Here is a 24,771-nt window from a genome sequence, read left to right as displayed (position 1 = left end):
TATCAAATGAGTGATGCCACTATTAAAAGTTTCACAGTATATTACAGCACCAAGAATTACAATAAAAGTTGGACCATATTATCGTATAGTTCGAATAGTTAAGTATAATTTTGGTATAGTCAATTAACAAGTTCGGGCAATCATCAAGTTATTAACTAGTTGTAATAGTTAAGTCGTAGTTTAAAGAATAAATCAACGAAATCGATCGAACACCAAACTGTCTGACTAGTTACGTATCAATCTAGAGTGTATGTCATTGAAGTTGACCAATCATCAAATAGGTTGGTCGATCACATACTAGTCTGGATAGTCTAACACCAACTTAGTGAAAAAGTTTGGTCGCCGACCATACACCAGTTTGGATAAATTAAGCATAAATTCAGAAAATGAATTAGAAAGCTTAGATTGAAAAAATTTTACCTTTAATTTAACTAATGGGATGAACAATACTATAATATATTAACATCAAAACTAATGAAAAGTAAAGTTCACTATTAAATCTTAAAAATCCTCAAAATTTGTAAATAAAAGTTTAAAGTAAAAAGAAAAGATACATGTATTAGTGTTTTAGATTATTTATTATCTTTTTTAAGTGAAATCATTAAATCTTTATCTATCATTAATGATAATATGACGAAAAAGACTCTATTAAATTGTTTAAACTAAAATAAAAATAAAAACTAATGAATATTTTCAATAAATACTAACAAAACATCTTAAACTTATTAAAAATATTTCACTAATATATTAATCATCAAATAAAAATATTATAAAAGATTATATATTTTCATTTTATAAGTTTAGCTATAGAAATTTATCTAAACATATTTGATGTGTAGGTCACATGTTTATATTCGACACATATCATATCCGATATTTTATGAATATTTATGATGATAATTTATAATTTTTGTATTTTACAACATTTAATAAATATGATTTAAATTCATATTCACACAATAATAATAATAATAATAATATGTTTACAATGCTTTAAAGAATTTTTATACCTTTTTTCAATATATATATATAATTATTTTCAAAATAAATTTATCACACGCACTATATCATCCATATAAAACTTTGTTTTTTCTTTCACGTTTCTTTACTCAACGTTTACATTGATAAACGTGCAAAAAATGTGAATTTATTCGTTATTCCAATGATAGTTGTTTTTCTTATTTTCTCCTTAATCAAATCACATATTTAATTTTCAATCCAAGTTTTATATCTCTTTTTTTAATTTTAATTTAAAAATTATTTCAACTATAATTTATAGTTTACGAGTGTATAGTAAAATATATTCTGTTACAAACCTTTTACTTTCTTTTCTCAATTCAAACAATAATTTTTTTCCTTTTGAGTTCCATTTAATCCAAAGAAGCAAAGGCCATATGTGTGAAGAATAAAAGAATGTAGTGAAGGATGATGTGATAAGAAATAATTAATTATTATAAGTCAGGGGTTGATGAGTTCATAAAAGGAGGCTTTTAAAAAATAGTACAAGTTAGAAGGAGTCGATTATAAAAATTGGAATTGGTTGGTGCAAAGGAAAGAAAGAAACAACGACCAAGCCACGAAAAAACAACTCATTCTGCACTTCAGCTTTTGACTTCTTTGCTTTAGCAATCAATCTTGAACAGTGAATTTCTGTTGACATCTTACACCAGCGGTTGGTGACCATTCTCATTACCTTACTTACGTTATTAGGTCATCTTATTTAAAAATAAAATTATTAGATAAGTTTTTAATTTTTAAATTTATACTATTTTTAATTTTTAAACTTAAACTTATATGTAAAATTAAAATTAGTTAATATTTTAAATTTTAATATATCTTATCTTTGAATTTTAAAAACGAAAAATATAATTCTTGTGTTTCAAATTTATGTTTGAGTTAAAAAAATTTACTGCAATTAAACTAAAAAAAAATACACATATTCACTTTTTAAGTGTAAAAACTAAATTATATTAAAATTTATGATATGAATAAATTTTAATTTTATAAGTTTAGACACTAAAAATATATTTAGTTTTAAATAAAAAACATGAAAACTTGAAGATGAAACAAAATCTATAATAAAGTAATAAAAAAGAAAAATAAGTTTACACATATGACATATATTGCTCTCTATTTTACACACCAAGTAATCTTGCTTAGCCTTTATTTTGAAGCTTAATTATGCATTAATTTATGTATTATAATAACAAAAACCTACCACGATGGGGTACTGCTACTGTGTAGTTATTTGGGAGTAATATTCAACACTTCCTTTTCATGCTTGCAAGTTGTGTGTGTGCGTGTGCCCCACTGCTTTTGATGCCCAAACATGTTTAAAAGGAAAAATATTTGCAAATTATGGTCACAAATCACCGTGGGCCACCCGAAAATAATTGTAATGTCCTCTTTTTTTTTTGTAGTCACTAGAAAAAGGTTGGTTGTGAGATTGAATGGAAATGGGTAGTTTTAGTTTTTGTAGAAAATATCAAAATATGACATATAATTTATTTTTATTTGAAGTTTATACATGTGATTTTTGTGATAATTCTGTTCGGGAGGTTTGATATACATACATATCTCCACACTAGTAAAATATTATAATTTGTTTTTGGTATCATTCTAAAAAATGTCTCTTACCAATCGAGGTATCTATGTGTATATAAACTTATGTTCAACTCTTCTTTTATTCGATGTGAGACTTTGTTTATACCCTAACAAATTCATCATCCATTTGATTTGATGAAGTTCTACCACTAACTTAAATATTTGGATGTTTTAAAAAAAATAAAGAGTGATTAGAGAATTCAAATTAACATAAGGAGAGTGTATAATATGAATGAATTCAAACCAGGTAAAAATTTCATCTTTAGTAAATAAATAATATATAAATAAAAAAATTATAAGTATTCTTATTTAAAAATTTTATATTGTTTAAGATGGAAGTCTAAAAAAATTTAAATATATTTTTTTCTTTCATAAAGACAAAATTGAAAGGAGTTTCAATTTTAAAAAAGAACAATACCTAACTCGGAATCTGTTTAGAACAAAATCATCACAATATCACTCCAAATACTTAAAATCAGAACAATAAATAGTATCATATTAAATATTTTATATTAAATTTAAATAAGAACGACATAAATTAGGGAAATAATTTTAAAATTTGAAGGTTTATTGTATTAAGTATATACCCAATCTCAGGAAATTGTTTTGTATTAAGTATATACCCAACATGACCCACGACAACAATCGTCTTTCCACTTGTTACTTTTACTTTTGAATCCTAATTATATCAAAGGCTACGGTGTCTATATGGGAATTTTTTATGTGTTCTTGTAAAATCATCTACGCATGCTTATTTGTTTAAATTCCCATTTCAATTTTTTAGTATAAAGAAATAAATTAACCTTCTTACAAATTTTGTTGTTTGTTTTATAAAATAACACATTTAAGATGTATTTGCTGTCTTAAAAGTAAAAAACGCATGTAAACTTTACAAATATAAATAGGAGGGAAAAGATAGGAAGAAAATACACAAAGAAAATATCATGAGAATCATCATGCACGTGCCTAGCTTTATATAAAACAAAAACTGATAAATGCCGTAACTTTTAGCTTGTATATTTTATAAAGTTACTTCTACTCAAAAGGGTTCAATAATAATAGTTGTTGCCTTTTGCATTTTTCAGGTAAGAAAGTTTTAAAGACAATAAACACTGATAACAGTTTACTTTGTTTTGCTTGACGAAGAGAAAGTAAAAGAAAGAAAAAACTGCTTATAGAAATACAAATTTATTTATTCTTTTTTACTTTTTCTATTTCAAATTTCGGAAAATTCTGCCATTCCCCACTCTTTCTACCTCCAAAAAAAGAGGGCGAAATTATTTGCAGGCTTAATTGAAATATCTAAGGAAGGACAATCCTTTGAAAAAAAAAATCCAATTTTCATGCTTTATACTCGATGTTACGTTGTCTGTCTTATTAAATTTAATTTGATATATTTATATACATATTTTATAAATCATTATTTTGAAGTCGTAATTACTGATACGTTAGCTTTTCATCCATTCAATGAGCCACTTCTCCTATAGTAGTTGGTAGAGAAGGAAAAGTGGAGGCATTTGAAGAAAACGAAAACGACAAGAAAAAAGAAGATGACGAATCCCACATCGAAGTATAGTGAGCAATGGGGTGTAGGTACAATCATGTGTTTAAAAGGTGCTGGAAGCTCCAGCACCACGTATTCTATTAAGTGTTAAAGAAAAGGAAAAGCAGGCGAGTAAAGAAAGAGAATAGCAATGAAAATGTATGGTGTGTGATAAAAATAATGAGGTTTTTGTTTTGTTTTTTTATTCACAAAATTCAGAATATGGAAGAGAAAGAAAGAGGAAACAATGGAGATCAATGTCGTGGGGAGGAAGGGGTCCAGGGAGTCATGTCCATAGGGTAACTTCCGAGCACTCGCAAGAAGGAGGTGAATTCCTGAACTTCTGCAAGCGCGTTTTGAGCCCTAACTTCAGCCATCGAAGCCTCAAAATCAACGTAGAACAAGTACTCGAAGTGCTTTGCGGTTCCCACGTTAGCGTCATCGACAAGACGAATGGGACGGTTACGGTGCGGCCGCGACTCGATCTTCGTCAAGCTGATGTTGCGAAACGCAAATGCGGAAAGCACTTTGAAAAGCACGGAGGTGCCTTTGTCGTGCGCGAAAACAATGCTCGTCTTGAAAGGACGGTCAGTGCGGGGGATGATGGGCTCTCTGGCCAGCATAACGAAGCGCGTCACGTTGCTTGGATCGTCCTGGATGCCGTCTGCCATCACGTTCAGGCCGTAGAGCTCCGCCGCCCGCGCGCTAGCGATGGCGGCGGTGTCGCGGAGGTTGTTTGCGGCGACGAACTCGGCGGCGCCGGCGGTATCGTCGACGGCCTCGCGCGCCACGTTGAGGCCGAGTTTGGTGAGCGTGTGCTCGCACTGAGAGAGCGCCTGCGGATGCGAGATTACGCGCGTGAGGAATTCCTTGCGAACGCCGGGGAGGGCGAGGAGGCAGTGATGGACCGGGAGCTGGACCTCGCCGACGATGTGGAGGCGGTGGCGAAGTAGGAGGTCGTAGTTGCGGTGGATCGAGCCTCCGAGAGAGTTTTCCACCGGTAAAACCGCTCGATCGGCGATCCAAAGCTCCACAGCCTGGAACGCCACCTCGAACTGGTCGCACGGGATGGCCTCGCAGTTCGGATAGGCTTTCCCTGCTGCGGCCTCAGAGTACGCGCCGGGAACGCCCTGGTAAGCGACTCTGAGCTTCGAGCCGTGCATCGGCGCCGGGGAGAGGTCAGAGATTGTAAGCGGCTTCGGCGGGAGCGGCTTGTTGTTAGCCTCGGCAAGGTTACCGATGGGAACGAGTTGGAAGTCGCTCACGGCTGCCTTGTGACCGTTAACGGCGGCGACGTGGTCGGCAGTGCCACCGTTCTTGTCAGCTGAGGAGGCCTGTTCCTGAGAAACGACCTTGCTGGCTAAGATGGCGCAAGAGCTCTGCCAATCGGCTCGGCTCGAGCCGACCCCGTACCTCGCCGGTTCGAACGCGTAAGCGCATTTGACGGAGAGTCGGGTTGGTACGAGGCGGCGCGTGCGTACAACGTGGTTGAGGTTAAGCGCGTTGGAAGTTGGGGGCGAAAGAGTCTGCATATCGATGTGTGTAGCAGGAAAAATGACTATAGAAAAGAGCTAGAATGAGAAGTATTGGAGTGGATTAGGTGAAGCTTGGTGTTCTCTTTGGAGAAGGGAACCTCAAGCTGAGAGAGAAAAAGGGTGGTTATGCTCTTTATATATTTTGTTAGTGGGTGTTTGGAAGGTGAGGAAACGGGTAGTGAAGCTGCATAACATGTCATGATGATGATGTTGATGATGGGATGGATAGGATGGGTTCATGGATGGATGGATGGTATTTGTGGTGGTTCGGTCAATCTCACACCTACCCTCATTTCCATCCTATTCTCACTTTTACTTTTTTTTTTCTTTCTTCTGTTTCCACGTCTCATTTCTCCACGTGTTCCTTTCTCTCTGGACATTTTTTACAAAATTAAATATATAATTGCCAAATTAATATATAAATGAATTGTCTATTTCTTTTTCTGCAAAAGCAAAGAGAAGAGTCAATGGACAATGTAATGGCTCCATATATGAAATAGTTAGGGCGGTTAGATACAAGAATTATTTGAACGAGTTTAGGTCTGTGATGAAGCTGGTGAAATCACGGGTAGGTAAAACTAAGAAATGTCTAAATTGTCTTATCATTTATCAAGCATAAGTCTGAATCAAGTTTCGGTATGAAAATTATTATTCTATAATACAATAAAAACAAAATGTTTCTTAGTGAATTAAATTAAAATCCAAAACTAAATGCATATAATAAATTAGTTTGTAAATCAATTTCCTCATTCTGTATTGTTGTATTTGTTTGACAGAAAGTCTAAGTAATCTCAAATAAGAGCATTTAAGTTTTGTTCTTCTTTTATGATTGAATTGTGTTGTATTTATAGAGATTCTTCTCAAAAACTCAAAATCTTATTGTATAAGAAAATAAATTTGTGACACTAAAATTTCAGAGTACTAGAAAGTAAATTTGTAAGACTAAAAACTTGAAATACTACAAAACAAATTCGTAAAGCAAAAAACTTGGAATACTATAAAGCAAACACTTTTTTTTTCTCTTTTTAATCCTAAATATTTTAATAAATATCTTCTCAAAATTGACATAAATTTGTTTATAGATTAATATAGGTAAATTTAGAGTACAATTTGATTAAAGGATAATTTAATCATTTATTTTTATGATAATTATTAAATTATTTGATATTTCGAATTATGGACTATGATCCTAATCAAACTTTATCTAATATGTTTTATCATGACAGTATACACTCTACCAATTTTAAATCAAATAAGGTAAAAGGGTTTAACTAAAAGTGACATTTGAAAATTTTTATTAGAACTTCAAATGTTGCATTGTGTCAAAAAAGGAAAATTATGAAATTGTTATGTCTTACGAAGAATATTGGACGTAAAATGATGATTATTTATTAATATTTTTTTTGACATTTGTATGACTAAACTTTAATCCAATCTGAATCGATAATAACTTTAATCATGATAAGGTTAATATTTGACCGAGTCATTATCGATACTGGTAATAGTCATGCTAACTAAGGTTAATTTTTAGATGAGTTAAGATCAATGTTGATCTTAATTTTGAAAAATTATACTGTTAAATTTTTCTTCAGGTCAAAAATAGAAAAACACTTAAAATTATGATCATAGATCGACACCTCTAAATAAATAGAAACCTTATTTATTTAAAAAGATCATACAATAAAAGAATAACGTTAAAAAAATACTTAATAGAATCCTACTATAAATACCAATGTTTTAGTTCGAAGTCTACTAAAAAATATATATATTTTCTTTAAAAGTTATCAAATTTAAAACTTAAACTTTAAGTACTATGAAACAATTTTTTTTTAAAGTGTTGCATCATGTCAAGAGGAAAATTCTCAAATTGTTATGTCTTAAGAAATATATTATGTACAAATTGGTGATTATTTATTAATATTTTGTTGTTGACTTTTGTAAGACTAAACTCTAATCGAGTTTAAATTGATATTGACTTTAATCATGCTAAGGTCAATATTTAGTTGAGTCATAATCGATATTGGTTATAGTCAGAATAAAGTTAATTTTTAGATGAATTAAGATCGATGTTAAATTTAATTTTATAAAATTCTACTATTACATTCTTTTTTAGGTCAAAAATAAAAAAATATTTAAAACTATGATTTAGATTGACACCTCAAAATAAATAAAAATTTTATTTATTTTAAAAAAATTATCATATCAATATTTTAGTTGAAAGTCTATTCAAAATATATATTTCTTGTCGAATTTAAAACTTGAAGTACTAGAAAATAAAATAAAAATGTAGTAGAAAATAAATTCATTTTCACTACCGTAATTTTGAATTTTGTGTGAATTTCTTTTATGTATCAACATAAATTGACCTAAAGAATGATTTAAGATTAATTAAGAAATAACTCAATCATTTATATTATAACATTAAGATCCAATAAATGAACAATAATCTATACTTCTTAAAGAATGATTCTTAATCAAATTTTATCTCGTTTTTTTTATATTGGCAAATCAGTATAGTAGTTTTATAATACTTAAGGAGTTTGTTTTTATTTAATATTTTGTTATAATTACAGGATGAGAATTTGAAAAATAATGTAAAAATTATAACATTACACTCAATACTTGTAGGATATAAATTACTCTTTATTAAGTCGTCAGCGTGCTGAGAAATATATACGTAGTTTAAAAGGAAACAACTATACAGCTTTAACTCATTGGAATTTTTTTCTATGAAACTAAGTAAAAACAGAAAATGAAAAAAAAATGGTGAATTTGGACCAGAAAAAAAACTAAACTATTTGTTAAAGTTTTTGAATAAAATTAGAACTTATTCTTCGAATTCAAAAAAAAAAAAAATTGGTGAATTTCGAAAAATAAGCACTTATTTTCTTGGTGATAAAATTAGCTCTACCAGGTAACTAAACTATTTCTTTTATAGGGATGGTAATGCGAATTAAAACATGTAAACTAATAAAATGTCAGGGAATTTAATATTTTAACTTTTTGATATATTTATATTCATGCCATGTTAATTGGCACAGCACACAGACTAATTAGTATACATAATTTGTAAAAGAAAAATCCTTATATTTTAATTTTTTAGCCAATTATAATTCTTTTATTTTGTTATTTCTGCATTTCATATTCAAGTTCTCTTACTTACATTTTAAATCGGTTAATTGTTATAATTTTTCAGTAGTTTAAATAATAATTTATTTTATGTAATTTTTTTATAAAATGTTAAACTTTACAATATTTATTTGATGTAGATATTTAGTTTATTTTAATTTTATTGTACATAATATAATTAAGAGGGTGTGAAACTTCAAACCAAAATTATTATTACAAAATTTGTACATAGTTGTTTTAAAATTTTTGTTTATGAAGATTAATCCGTAAATTTTCGGACTAACAATTATACAAAATATTTTTCATTAAGAAAATAAAATGAGTTTTAAGTAACATGTTATCGATTTAGGAAATAATGATGAATGTGATTTGAGAACTTAAACCTAAATATGATACTAAACAAACAATTAGTTCTGTCGCATTTATGAATGTAACTAGCTTCGTGAAATAATGACGAACATGATTTTTTAACTCAAATTAACCTAATCATTGTTTTAAATACCCAAGTTGACGTCACATTCATCATCTAAAATGCTATATTAAAATTAATTATTTCCTTTTCCATTCATTTTCTGATTATAATGTGCTTGATTAAATCCCAATGGTACGTAGGGATAAAAATATCCGAAAAGTTTGGTAGTGACTCGTGGCCTAATCCATGTTAAAATTAAATCAAACGAAACCTAATATTAAATAAATTAAGCTGCTATTTTTTAAAATAATTTTTTTAATTAAGAAGACAAATATTAAAAGCTAGTCTTATTAAGATCAATAATTTTTGGACTCATACTTGTAGGCAGCTATAAGTGTTTTATTAAAAGTATCGCAAACTTAACGTTAGTTTTTTTCAACAACATCTCCATTTCTTCAGAACAGAGACAACTTTTTTTCCACTGAAGTCTTCTACCTAGAACCTTGTAAACTAAAGCATCCTTTTGTTTCACACCTAGCCCGTTAAAAAAAAAAAAGAAGAAGGATAATAAGATAATTTTTTTAATAATTTTTTGACAATAAATTATGTGTCACTGTTTTATTAGTTTGTATATTTGAAACGAATCAATTGTAAAAAAGTTATAAAAAAAAATTATTAAAAGAAAAATATTTTCTTAAAAAAATTAAAACTAAGTGTAACAAAATCCTTTAAACTAAGTGAAAAAACTTTAACAGAAAACATGGAAAATGTCAAGTAAAATAGGTTGTCCAAATTGTATGCAAATGAATTATAGATGCTTAAATTTACATCATAGGAAGGGGAAGCACTTTATCTCATGAGGGTAAACAATATTTACGGCTTCTTCAAACTAGAAAAATCACTTTTAAAGAAGAATAAATTGATTTTATAATCCCTTATATTTTTGGTAAAGTTTGTTTTAAATAAATTATTTGATTTCTTTATCATTAATGAAGCCAATTTTTTTATTTAGTAATTTTTAACTATCTTCATTATTTGTGGAGAGGAAAGTCATAAAATTAAAAATAAACGTGAAAGATTTAAAGAAAAATATATTATTTGTCATAATCAAAAACCAACCTTTCATACATTATGAAAGTTTCTTTTTCATACATAATGAAAAGTTTGAGAATAAATTGTCATTTTTTAATAGAACAAAATTGTGATTTGAAGTAATTTTAATGTTTGGTCCGTACTTTTGATCTTCCCAATTTTTTTTTTGAAATTTTAGGCCTTAAATTTTATTTTAAAAATCTGCAATTTCAACGTAACTTAATATAATATTTTTATTTAAATTATTATAAAAATTGTAAATTTAAAAATTGGATTAATATTACTAAATTTTAACTTCAGAGACTAAAATAAAAAAAGAAAATTATAATATAATTTTTCAAAGTTTAATTACATTTTTAACCTTGTAGTAAATTGTTTCCTCGGCGGAGAATACCGTACTTAGAATTAGAAAAAACGAGAAAATAAATATTAAAATAAGAAGTGATATTGGAAACTTTTTCTCAAAAAATATTTGAAGGGAAAAATATATAATCGCTTATGTTTTCTTTAATGTTATAGATTATATTTATAATCTATTATTTTTTAAATAATTATAATAATTTGTATAATAAAATAAATAATTAATAATTACAAAATAAATTTGGTTTATTTAAATTTTTATATGTTATAAATTAATTTATTTAAAAATATTTTAATTTTTAAATATATATATCTTTATTTATTAAATTTTTATGAATTTTTGTTGATTTGGTTTCATTCATATATTTTATAACATCAATCAAATTAACAACTATCTTTTCATATTTTATTGTTTTTTATTCAATTCAAACAATATCATCTTTCAGTCATTCTTTTCTCTTTTTTTATATTTTTGCTTCTATCAAAAATGAAAAAAAAAGAGAGTATAGTTTTAGCTTCAAAGCATTAAATTTGAGAATTTCTTTAATCTTAGAATTTCATATATGAGATTTATACAATATTTATTTTCTATTTTTACTGATTAAAAACCTTCTTTAAATTGAGAAACGAAAACTTATTTCAAATTAAAAATATATTTTCAGGGTCTTAAAGTTGAAAATAGACCGCCGTTATTGACCTCGTTAAAGTCTCTCACGTGCCTTTGACAGCGTATTTTGCACATCTTATTCACTTTTCTTTCACTTTTTCCTCTTAATATTTTTTGTCTTTATCCCTGTATTATATTAATCATATAATGTTATTATCTCTAATATATATTTATTAATTATATAATTGTTATAATTTAAGATGTCAATGTATTTAATAATTTATTATAGAAAAATATATAATTGATTGAAAAATAGTCATATAAACACATAATAATGTGTACAAGAGTAGATACATTTCAACACTTTAATATTAATATGTGTTTTTTTTATTTATTTACTAAATTAAGTATGACGGCATAATTTATAAGTAGATATTCATTTAATGCTGTCTTCAACTCTCATTATAATTCATATGCATAGACTTATTTATACAAAAATAAAAAGAACATATTAAATTTACGAGGAATTCTCTTAAAAACATTCCATTTTCAGAAATTACTCACATAAATTAAGAGTGGGATAAAATTTGTCTTGGTCACATAAATTAAGAGTTTACAATTTTAAAATAAACCCAACAATAGTTTGCTATCTGTTATTATGATTTTTTTCTTGCTTATTTAATTAATTAACGCATATTAAATAACAATCAATTATAATTCTTATTTCTCATTAAATATTAAAATAATATTAATATCATTATATCATCGAAATAACTTATTAAATTTTCACGAAATTATCAAGACCTAATACGCTTTATTTGAATAAATTTAAGCATTATGAATTATTTAGATATATAATATGAGTTTTAGGGAAGTTGTAGAAAGTCTTAACAAAAACCTTAAATAAATACAAAAAATATTAATGTTTTCAACATGTAAACAAACCCAATAGTTTTTTTACGTAACATGCAAGATGATTTATTCAAAAGGTATTAGAGAAGAATTTTAAATTATTCTTATGACTTGGATAGATTCGAACTGGTTTTCTTCTAAGACTGGTTTCCTATGACAAACATCTCAAACTTAACTTGTAAGTTTAAGATTGAGTTCTGTTTCTTTTTACGTGTGGAAAATGATAAAAGTAAATCATTACAAAGTAAAATTAAGTTATTGTATTTCCAACTTAATGATAGATAATAGACAAAAACACGTATCCATATATATAATATATATTTTAAAGCAATGTTTACTAAATTACATCACAAATGATATATTAGTGTAACAAGTAGTATAACTTGTAGAACTGTAATTTAATATCTTATTATAAGTGGCTATATAATAAAAAGACGGAAAGAAGAAACTGAAGAAAATAAAACTCTTAATTGCATTACACTTTTGAAGATAATTTTTCATCACATCAAGTTTTATACTAAATATACGATGTCTACTAATATTTATAAGATTCGTAAACTATTTAATACTTCATTAAATATATTTGATTTATCATATAATAGTGCTCATGCAAACATTATGAAGAAAAAAATGAAAATTGTTTTTAAGTTCGACTAAAAAATGAGCAAAAGTGTTTGTAAACCGTTCAATACAAGTATAGATTAATTTAAACTATAAGTTGCATTAAAGTGGTCATTTTTATTTAAAAGATAAAAAAGAAAATGCAGCAAACACAGCGAGACTCCTAACTCACTTCATTGACATCTGGCAGTTTCTGCTTTGTTCCACGTGTATATTATACGTGTATTTCGTGTTTAATTATATGACCAAACAAAAATTACAACGTCATAGGTATGAGCAGTTTTTCTTTTACTACTTTATAATTTAAAAAGCTAAATAAACGTGACCTTCTCTTTGCTCATTCAGAAGTCTTATACGAAAAAGAAAAGGAATACGTGTGCGTGTGTATATATATATATATATATATATATATATAACAAGTAATATCATATTTAAACATTAATAACTTAATTTTTTCAAGCAATTTTTGCATTTAATTTATGTTTCTATTATATTTAATATATTGTAAAAATCAGAATTTAAGACGATTTAAATATTTATTTTTCATTCGCATAGCGTACTAAGTTTGTGTGCTATGCTAAACTAAAATTCTAATACACATTACCAGTCTTTAAACCCTCACATAGCGTCCCTAATTCGTTATTCGAATTAAATGGGCAGTGATCCCAGACCACCACCAGTCGCATAGCGACAGGATTCGCCATGACGAGTCCAAAAACAGTGAGCATCACTCTCTGGTAATTCGCACATCGCACTAATTCGCACAGCGAATTACCAAGACAGTGCACCCTCTATAAGATCTTGCTATACGAGACAACATAACATCTTTTAAAAATAAAATCATGTGAAAAAATATTCAAAAACAAATAATACTTCAGATACATTAAGTGATTGATCACAGTGATATAAGTTGATAATCAAATTTCAGTCTTAAAATCGATAATAAAATACTCTATCTTTTTAATGTTATATTTGAGATATTTAGTTATTTTTCTTAAATCTCAATTAAGAATTTATATTTTTACCACATTCAATAATTTTATATCCTTAAAAGTCGAGAGATAAGTTAAATAGTTTTTTTCTTTCCACTATTTAAAATATTTTTTAAAAATAAAATCGTGATTACTTTTGTAGAAAAGTTTATTTTGGATTATTAGAGAAAATATTACGAAAAGAAAATATCTAAGTTCAATAAAGAAAATATTTTAGTGAGATGCATGAATACATCATCTAGGAATGTAGAGACATGCTGATGTTATAAAATCAGCTAACTCTTATATATAGAAATATAATATTTGTATAATAGATGTAAAGTGCAGATTATACTTTGAAATTTGCATGTGCAAATATTGATGAAAAAATGTCTTTTTATGATAATGTATTTGAAGTCAAGGGTTGAAACACGTGCGTGGCTGCTGCTAGCAGTTTCGCCAATTGCAATTAGTTGACCAGTTTTGACCACATTTTTTTATTCTTTTCATTTGTCGATATAATCAAATTCGTGTAATCTTGGGTTTACATAATTTTATATTGGGTTTCCCAATTTTATTTTTATACCAGTCAAATTACACTTTTTCCAGCTGTCTTTAAAAAGAAAAAAATAACTCTTCAATTGTCGATTTCAAAGTTATATTACGGCTACATAAATAGTTGTGTTGTTTTGTATAATTTATTATTTAAAAGTTGGAATTTGAGATAATTTAAATATTTTTTATTTTTTAATGTGTTTTTAAGAATAAAATTAGAATTTTAAGTTGAACGTGATAGGAACATGTTTTTGTAAATATTTAATACAAGTATTTGTCATTCAGAATGAGTCTTTTGTAACTGGTCTTTTTATTTATAAATTTGATTTCTTTTGGGTACAACTTAAAGGTAATTTCTTTTAATATCTCCATATTTTTTTCCTCCATTTTTATGAACATGAAAAAAATTTCAATTATTTATAATTCGGAAACATTATGAATTTTATGATCTAAAAATTTATTTTAAATCACAATATTAATAATTTAAAAATATATTCTGGATTGAACCGTCTTAAAATGTAATTCAGATTTGCAGAATCTAAAATTATATTTTTGAAAAACATAATTCGAAAATGTATTATCATTGTATTACACAAAATATATTTTTAGATTGTGATCTAAAATATATTTCAAAGTGTATAATTTATAATATAAGTATAGATTATGTAATTTTAAATTACAGAATTTAGAATAATGTTTTATATTTAAAAGTATATTGTAGATTTAAAATATGGATCGAGTAATTTAGATTATATTCTTTTATTATACAATCCAAAAATCATGTTATATTTATATAATATAGAAGTTTAAAATATATTTTCATATCTCTAAATATATTTTAGTTTATATAATGTAAAATATATTTCATGCACCCATAATACAAAATATATATGTTTCTAAGTTTCACAATCCAAAAATCTAATACATGACTTTCTTTTTTATGTTTCCAACATTTCATGGAGGTACAAGAAGAAAACGTAGAATTAGCAGAAGTGTTGCATCCTCTGATTTTGACTGTACGCCCAAATATTTAAAGGTCCAAAACATTAACTTATGGACAAGTTTAAAATGACATTTAATATGCAACAATAATTTTTTTTTGTTTTTTTTCATTGAATAAAAATGTTCTGAAAAAAAAAGTCTTCTTACAATTTTAGGTTGACCTTTCAATGAAATATTTGAGTCAATATAATTTGATGTTTCTCTATAAAGAAAACAAGTAAATAAGTTTTATTTTTATAGGATATAATTATTCAATTCCTCATGGTTTGCCTCTGTTTAAGATTCTTTGGACTCCCTTAATCATTATATATTAACTCACAGATATTTGTTAACTAATTTTTGTACTCGTGCAATGCATTGAGATATGTTATAATTTATGTTAATACTATACGTTTTCAAAAAAACATGTATAATTATTCTTGACATGCACTCAATTAATAATATAAGTTAGAATAATAAAATTTTTTTTCATACTTTAATAAGTTTATAAGTATTTTGATAATGTCCTAGCACAATCAATGCATCAATGGGTGAATTAACTGAATAAATAAATACCGTTAAAAATTATATAAATTGAAAAGATCAAGTTATGATTTATTGTGTTTTTATTTTATTGTTGTAAATAGAAAAACATTTCCACAATGATTACAAAAAGCATGTAAATTTCATGTCTCTTATTTTGGAGTCTCCTCCCTTTAAACTATTGTTGTACCATATGAAATACCGATCGGAGTTAGAATATATTAATGGCTCAGATTGCTTTACGCTTTATAAATATACAATATTAATTATTGATTATTAAGTTTGATTATCTAAAAATATATTGCACTAGTGGTTAATCAATGAACTTGGCTGCCACAAGTCCTATAAATATACAATTGATGTCCAGGTATAAATATCTTTTTCTAATTCTTATCTATCATAACAAAATAATGACCTCTTTATCAATCATATCTGACTTGGGCGTGTTTTCTGCAGATCAACAATTCATCGGAGTGAATTGTGTTATTGGAGAGGATTGGACAATTGAAATAGAACAAAACAAGGAAAGACAACCGACACTCGACCAATTCAACCGAAACAATTGTCAAAATAAAATTTATTCCATCCTAGACCACTATTGGTAGATTTTTAGGTGTGTTTATGATCAATAATTTACATTTGACACTGGTAATCATTTTATCAATATTGTAATTCCTTATGGATGGTTTTGAACTTCGCTATAATGGGTCTGCTTATGATGTTTTGTGGGTTGTCCATGGAGTCTTGGGATGTTGAAAGCCAGGATATCTAGGAGGTGAAAGGCAGAAGAATGATATAGTGAAAAAGGCATAATGTTAAAACTAAAAATGAGAGAATGAAGATCTAAGTGAAATGTCGTCACTAATAACACTTAATGTGGCTTGCAGTAAAAAAAATGTATGTAGATTTGGTTCACAAATTTCACTCGAAATATGTAAAACACAGTTAAGAATTAACATGGGATGAAATGATCATCACCATGGCATTAGAGACAACACTTGAGCGAGTCAGTGAGTTTCACTGTCTCTCATTCTTATTTTTAAAATAAAAATTGATCTTCATTTGTATCATATAAATTTTTTGTTTATCTCCATTTTCATTGGAAAACAACTATATCATTAACTCCTTTACTATTGCAAATATTAATTAACTTTTTTACAAGTAAAAATCACAAAAAAATATATATTATCATATTCATAGGAGAAATATATAACAAAATTATAATTATATAAATATTAAATAAAAGTACTAAAAATAAAGTAAAAATAATTAAATATGTGTCTTAAAAAAATAATCAATAATCATTATATTACTTAATAAACTAAAGGTGTTTTTGATAATAATGGATTGAAACAAATAAAGGATTGGAATGGATATATACATACTTATATATAAATTCACATATCCAATTTAAAAATTTGGATTACTCATACACGAAATTCTGCTTTAAAATCGAAACAGGTTCAGACACCACTTCTATGCATAAAAATACTGGTGAAGCCAATATCTACGATTTTGTTAAGATATTAAACTTTAAACAATTAAAAAATAACTAATTTCAGGTTTGTGGTAAAAACATGTCCTCCAAAGGCATACAAAGGAATTGGTACGAAATCCCTTTCAGTGCCTAAATTGCTTCTTCAATGTTGACGACTCTACCACATGAATTGAGCTTTGGGCAACCCTACACATTAATTAATTGCAATAAATCCCCTCAGAAAACTGGTGTAGAAGCGGGTTCTATATGATACAGTAATTGCTTGACAAGGATTGCTGCGACAACAACGCACTGATAGAACAGTGTTTTAATTTTCTTTTATGTCAAAACAAAAAGAAGATTCCAAAAATGCAACTAAGATACAACAGCTACGTGCCAAAGGTAATAGGTGGATCGGAATAAATATATTAAACAAAAACTTTAAAGTCCCGATTGAGAAGGTATAATGTGCTGATATATAATATATACATAACCGAGATGATTTGTCAAAAGCAGCCTTAAAGCAAGGAAGAAGAAACTCCATGTGGAGATTTTGAATGAATCAAAACTAGATACATGCTACTCTAATAAATTTTGAAATAAATAGACCCTGATAAAATTATGACACAAATAGATCGCTCCGGAACTTCAATTTACACAATTTAACTCTGTAACATCACCAACTATACTAACCATGATTAAATCTAAGACGATGTGAATGCAGATTTGGAGCAATTTCTTGGTTGGTTGATAACATCCAATAAACTGAAAATGTTGAACCAAGAAAACACTTATCATTTACAGGCCAACCCACTTCACCCATCTGAAGATCCGACCAACTCTCAAGGGTAACTCGTAGTCATTAGCAACAGCAGGCTCCCTTCTAGCAACTTCAGTTTCCGACCAGACGTATACTCCACGTTCTTGCTTACTGCCAGGCACTGTATTATCCAAGATGACAGCAACAAGAAAAGCTACTACCATGTGTAGAGAAAAGGTTGTGTTCAGGAAATAGTTTAACTGCAAAAGAAAACAGATTCATTATTGTGCTAGGAAAACCTGACATGTAAGCCAACGGCTATTAAATTTGCCCTAAAAGAGTACATTATACTTTAACCAGCATTGAATTGCTAAAGTTTAAAAAGAAACCAAATGGAAATCACGTTATATTTTAACCAGCATTGAATTGCTAAAGTTTAAAAAGAAACCAAATGGAAACCACGTTATGATGACTTTCCAATACTAGTGTATTTATTGTGAGTTAGCTCACTGCATCATGAATTTATGCCATATAGTATTATAGAAATTAATAACAACCACTGCTACATTTACCAGTTTGCAACCATGAAATAACATGCAGGATTCAGTTAAAAAAGATGCTGCACACGAGCAGAAATCTTATTAAAACTGGGTAGTAAGACAAACGGTTCTTAAAAATTACTCGTGCAGGCAAACTACTTATATGTCACCATGGAATAAAATGAAGGTAGTTTCTATTCATTCACCCGACAGAGGGAGATAGTCTTTTCATTTTATTTGCTTCAATCTTTCAGTTAAGTCTTATACCAACAAATTTTGATCACAGAAAATAACTGTATGAAAAACAAGTATATAATTCACAAAAGTAAAGGATCTGACACAAGCGCATACCCCTCCATATTGGGTGCGGAAAGGCCCATGAGAAGCCACGATGTAGGGTTGAAAGTAACTGGGCACTGACGAGTTGGAATGTGGGGAGATGCCGTATTGTTGAAAGTAGGCAGGTACGGAAAGAGAGAAAAACAGTGATAACCCAATTATGATGATGTTGCGAGAGCTTCCAGCCTCACTATAGCGTAGATTTGACAAGCCCAAAGCTGTAAGCATTGCCCACATAAAGCATAAGAGACCAGCGACCATGACTTCAGGAATTGAAGCAATGAACCCTCCCACCTTACCTGTTCAATGCAAGTAAAGTTATATTTGCAAAGAAAAATTCTAAAATTGAGTACAAATTGCAATAGATATAAGAAAAGCCTCTATATCCCCGCCCAAATATACCACTAAAACCTTGTAATTAAATCACTATGCACAATACAATGATTCACTAGCACACCACGAACGAAATTGATGAAAACAATTTAGACTACTACTTATTCTTCAGAAAGGCTCAGTACTAGAGATTATGTTATAAGCATCATACATTTTGCTAGCTGTTCTGAACTTCTAAAAGGGAAAAACCAAGATATATTACAAATGACATTTCATCTAAAAGTTGTCGTTGTAAATCTACTTTTGATCAGTGGCTATTAATCACAAGTAGACTGATAAATTAGGATGCAAGAAAAGAAAGACGCTATACACTTACCCACAAGAGACAACAGTATCAGGAAGCATGCACCCAATTGAACTGCTCTGCGGCTTCCCATTTTAGTGACCGCAATGGTATGAACATTTTCAGTTAAGGTGGTAGACCCTGTTCCAGTTCCCCAAAGACCAGCCAAGACACTAGAAAGACCCTCCAAACCAATTCCTCGACTAAGAACTCCAGGAGTCGGAGGACGAGACGCTACCAATAAAGAAGATGCATGATATGAACCAACCTACAAAATTTAAAATAAAATGACTATCATCAACAACACGAGGTGATTATGTAATCCTGCATATAGAAAAAAAAAATCATGAATCCAATTTTGATGTATTAGATTGTTAATCTCAGATAAATGCTATTTTTACTTATCCTGAAAGCATCTTCAAAATAAATAAAATGCCATAATGGCATTTGCAGTGTTGAAATTTTACAGATGGTGTCTACTTAATGTGAACATTTCTTGGGGGGGGGGGGGATTACAGATGTCACCAGGTGAAAACAACAAAATAAGTTAAACCATTGATCTTAACTTTAGAGATCATAAAACTATGACAACCTGCAGTCTCTTGAGTACCTTTTGATGTCGAGGGTTATAATAAAAATCAAATGACAAAAGTAATGAATTGAATATTATATTCAAGTTTCCTACATCAGCATAGTCAAGCCGTCATATATTGAACACATAGCTTTGTTAGGAAAAATTACTATTTCTATTAGTGCTTATATCATGCAAGAACGAGAACAGCTTTTCACATAATATTGCTAGCACATTAAGAAGGCAAGAGTATCAACACGTTCAGAGCCTAGATAAATAAATATAGTCCAGGAAACAAAAGGAAAAATAATAAAGAGAAGCTAACCGAATCAACAGATGAGATCAAGGAAACCACGCACATCACAAGAGCCATTTTCCAATGGAAGACAGGAGTACCCCATTGTAACGGATACGGAAATCTAAACCATGGGGATGATTCCAATGCATAAGAAGTATCAACTCGACAATGCTTCATTTTTGAGACATGCTTTCTGCAGTGCTCAGAAACCATATTTGAGGAAGGTATATTTATGTCACACCCATTATAGTTGTAAACTCCAGCTTCAGTCAGCAAGAAAGCAACTGCCCATGTGATTGCGAGACCCAAAGGAACCTGGCAGTAAGGTGAAGCAAAAAAAATACAGTTAACAGAAATCGATTATGTTAGCTAGTAACTCAGAAGGATATTGTCGTGTTAAACTTACTGCATATATTAGAAATATGCGGTGCCCAAAAACAGATATTTTACGAAGATACTGCAGAAAGCAAGAAAAGGGATAGATCAAGAATGTTAGCAAATTGTAGTGATCCAATCATACACAGTAGGAACGTGAATTCAACACACTTACAAGAGAAAACACAATAACCACTAATATCTGCACAGCACCAATCTCCAGACACGTACCAACTATCGGAAAACCATAACTGTAAAATGAAAGTCCAACTGCGGCAATAGTTGGGGATACAACCACAGGATTGATTAACCTGAAAATTCAGATACGATCCTTAGTAGTTTCATTTCAGACAACTCTAACAGTATAGTCATTTAATCATGAGGAAAGGTAAAGGAAATAAGTCTGTGGTACTGACAGGTTAATATCATCATACTGCAATCCACAAGAGAAAAAATACCCAGTGAAGTTAAAAAGAATATGATCTCTCATCTCTCACCTGCTACCATTAGACACACTTATTACAGCAGGCTAGCTGAAACTGGACAAAATAGGAGGCAAATACAGCTTATTTCATTTCAAAATCCTATTGGCAACGAGATGCTTCAAATGCAGGCAGAATTGATTGAGAGGAATGGAAGATTGCTAACAGTGTTAGGAAGAAACTTATAGGAGTGGCTTGGACAGGACTTAAACACCCATAAATAGAGGGTTATTTACAAGCAATTAATTTTGCAAAAGAATTCAATAAAACTCATTAATCAATTAATTAATCAATAACTACATCATCAACCAAAAGAAAAAGAAATGGTTGCCCACAACACATAATAGAATGAATGGAAGCCTAAGAACTGGCTATGTGCTCTCCAAAAAAAAAATTAAGAGGAATTATACACATGACAGGAAGGATGGAACCATGAGAAATGGCGAGGAAAAATTATACTTCAAAACACTGTGTTTAATAATTTAAAACAAAACATTTTCATGTAAGAATATTCTCAATTTGTTAATTAAACTGCTAACGTAAAGCCATGAATGCATTAAACGACCAATTATTGTGGGTATTAATTACTATGGATTAGCTTCAATAAATAGTGAAAGAGAAACATATAATACTTTGAAATGGTCATGCAAAGAATGCCCATACACACGATATTTTAAACTTTAAAGCACTGGCATTTATGCGAACTAAATTTCCCTATTGTTTCTATTCTCATTATTCTTTCCTTCATTGTCTCCCACGGATAATCTACCAGTATTTCTCAAACTTCAGCAGTTGGCACTACACTTTAAATAGCCTCTATCAACAAGAATAAATACCGAGTTATAAAACAATAAATTACGTACTAAAAAACAAACAATATTGGGGCATAAAAAATTCCACAATCATACCTTACTAACAGTGACATAAGGCCGGTATATCCAAGGAATGTTTGAAAAGCCGATCCAATGATTATAGCCCCCTGCAGCTCCTTCATTATGTGTTTGAATTTCTGAAAATTGACACAATAATTCCTCAGCAGTCTTAGTTTCAGTTACTCTACCAAAAGGCTCACAATGCACACATACAAAAGCCCATGACATCTCACAAACAACCAACAGCAGAAACATAATCTGAAACACAAAGAAAAGTGAAGAAAAACACACATTTTCATTTAATCCTTGAAACTCGGAGGAGTTGATGATCGCTAAGGCCGGAGCCAGATATACAAAAGAAGGCCCCTGTATCAAGGGCAACCTCGACCCAAAATTTGTATGCAACAGTGTAGTCATTCCTGACACAAAGAGCACCGTCGACACCACAGCAGAAGTATCCTCCTACACCCACAAACACATCAGAAAACACAACCCTATAATAAATACATGTAAAAAGGCAATACAGTTAATTAGTCCTGTTTGGATAAACTTATAGAAGAAGAAAACAATAATACAAATTGAGTTCTCCCATAATTTAAAATAAACGCATAAGCTTAGCTTTTACCGAAGTTCTAACATCTACCTTCTCCATAAGCAAAGACATACAAGTTAATATAAAGTTGTGGAAGAAACTTAATTCATTTTAAATTCTTGTTTTTTTAAGTTTATGATTTACACAAAAGAAACTTGGTTAGAAACTGGAAATCACTCACGCGAGAGCCTCCCATTGCCGGAACCATAACAAGCGGAATGAGAATCATCGAACCCAATATCGAAACATAATGCTGAATGCCGTACACCCCAATGGGAACTAAAAAAAAACATCCAGGAAAGAAAAAAGAACCATTAGCACATAAATTAAACTTTATAGTATCAAAAATTTCAACCTCCAAGTAAGTATAATATAACTAACAGCACAAACATGTACACTAATTTTTGCTTTTAATTATTCCTACTCTCACCTAAACCAGGTGAATCTCTGAGGTCATACTTCATATGCGAATTCCTCGACACTAGACCATCGTCGTCCACAATGTTCTCATGACTCACAGTCCGCCGCCCCGGCGGAGGAGGTGGCGGCGGTGCCGCCGCCGCCGCCTGGCCATTAATGCTGGAAACGGAACTCTTGGGGACTCCGTCAGAGTCTCTGCGCTTCTTCACGACATGATCCTTGGGAGGAGGAAGCGGCGGGACCTTGTCACGGTGAGCCACGCCGTTGGCTGGTGTCGAGGCCGGAGCCCGACCTGCTTCGAGATCCACGCTAGTGTCGGGCTCCTTGGGCTTGGGCTGGAGGCTTATCTGACCTGAGTCGCTGGCATTGGCCTCGCCCGAAAACTTGGGCCTGAAGCCCGTTTTCTTGGCCCAGGTAGAAGGCGGCATTGCCTTGGCGTCCGGCAACGGCGCCGGTGGCCACGGCCCCGGACGCTGTGGCGCTTTGGGATCGGAATCGGGCATCGCTAGCAGCACATAATGGCTTCAGTGATATGTTGAAGTGTAGATCTGAAGAGCAGAGTGGTGAAGCGAAGGTTTAGGGTTTTTGTAGTTTGTCCGGAGGATGAGAGAGATGAAACTCCGGCATGAAAGAGAAAGAAAGTGTGAGAAAAAACGTGCAGTGAGTGAGTGAAGTGAGAAGAGAAGAAGCTAAAACTGAACTAAAACCGCGTTATTTAGAATCACTTTTTTATTATTTACTTTCGTAGTTTTGTTTTGTTTCTCATTTTGTCTTGCTTCTTTCCCTCCCTTCTCTTCTCTCCCGAAATAACCGGTGTTGCTTACGTCACTCGCGTTTGGATTGCGCTTTCAAATTCAATGCCAACAAAACAAAACACCAAGATTTTCTAACGCCTCCACCCCACTCATTACATAATGGAAAATTCCTTTAGATTTTTTTCTTGGTGGAAATCTATGAATATAAATGCAACTTTCAACTTAAACTCTCTGTTTATTATTCCTTAATTAACTAATATTTTGAGATAGATATTCACACTTAATTAGCATAAAATATAATTTTTTATTAAAACTGTGTCTGTGATTGGTCCTTTTCCTTCGTCAATATTTTCATTCTGACATAAGCAGCAGTTCAACAATTGGACTGCCAACTAATTCAGCTAAATTTGTATAAATTTAACCATGTTAAGTATCTTCATTTGTTTTCATATTTTGTGGTGTGTAGCACTTTGTACAATGACATCTTTGATCGCATTGTAATTTGTTTTATATGTGCATGAATTTGGTTTAATTTGCATATACCATCTTTAAATTTTCCATTGAAAGAATATGCCATGATGAAAAGATAGCTTGGACTACTTTATGTGTTCAGAATTTCCACAATGTTATTCCAAAGTGAAACCTGGATTTCTGTTCGATAAAGCCAATACATGACAAAAAGTTTGTTTTAAAGCTTTCAACACACAAAAATAATGAAAAAGCTTTGAATACTCTTTGTGTGAAATAGTG

At 30.0% G+C, this 24,771-nt stretch overlaps 2 protein-coding genes across 2 annotated transcripts; both read right to left on the bottom strand.

Annotated features, from left to right (window-relative positions):
• Positions 1 to 4,293: 4,293 nt before the first annotated feature.
• On the bottom strand, positions 4,294 to 6,103 carry LOC124831004 (arogenate dehydratase 3-like). Its single transcript, XM_047304888.2, has one exon. It carries the CDS (start codon positions 5,677 to 5,679, stop codon positions 4,402 to 4,404), a length of 1,278 nt encoding a protein of 425 aa, XP_047160844.1. The 5' UTR covers positions 5,680 to 6,103; the 3' UTR covers positions 4,294 to 4,401.
• Positions 6,104 to 17,736: 11,633 nt separating this feature from the next.
• LOC124831005 (nucleobase-ascorbate transporter 12-like) lies at positions 17,737 to 23,972 on the bottom strand. The gene is made up of 10 exons (XM_047304889.2): positions 23,277 to 23,972; positions 23,028 to 23,125; positions 22,546 to 22,716; positions 22,291 to 22,391; positions 21,076 to 21,211; positions 20,932 to 20,982; positions 20,553 to 20,840; positions 19,690 to 19,924; positions 18,993 to 19,279; positions 17,737 to 18,362 (listed from the first exon to the last, which is right to left on the bottom strand). Exons 1-10 carry the CDS (start codon positions 23,767 to 23,769, stop codon positions 18,141 to 18,143), a joined length of 2,082 nt encoding a protein of 693 aa, XP_047160845.1. The 5' UTR covers positions 23,770 to 23,972; the 3' UTR covers positions 17,737 to 18,140.
• Positions 23,973 to 24,771: the final 799 nt, after the last annotated feature.

Source organism: Vigna umbellata, chromosome 6 (assembly GCF_029865625.1).
Source record: "Vigna umbellata cultivar VRB3 chromosome 6, Vumbellata_1.0, whole genome shotgun sequence".
NCBI lineage: Eukaryota > Viridiplantae > Streptophyta > Magnoliopsida > Fabales > Fabaceae > Vigna > Vigna umbellata.
Note: the sequence above shows the minus strand (reverse complement) of the source record. Positions and strands in the feature narration are given on the sequence as shown.

What these genes read in the sequence shown, in the direction of transcription:
- LOC124831004 (XM_047304888.2), bottom strand. Translation starts at nt 5,679, where the DNA reads ATGCAGACTCTTTCGCCCCCAACTTCCAACGCGCTTAACCTCAACCAC.
- LOC124831005 (XM_047304889.2), bottom strand. Translation starts at nt 23,769, where the DNA reads ATGCCCGATTCCGATCCCAAAGCGCCACAGCGTCCGGGGCCGTGGCCA. An exon ending in CTTATGTCACTGTTAGTAAG is followed by an intron (nt 21,212 to 22,290) that starts GTATGATTGTGG and finishes CTGAATTTTCAG; the next exon opens with GTTAATCAATCCTGTGGTTG. An exon ending in TGATCTCATCTGTTGATTCG is followed by an intron (nt 19,925 to 20,552) that starts GTTAGCTTCTCT and finishes TAAATTTTGTAG; the next exon opens with GTTGGTTCATATCATGCATC.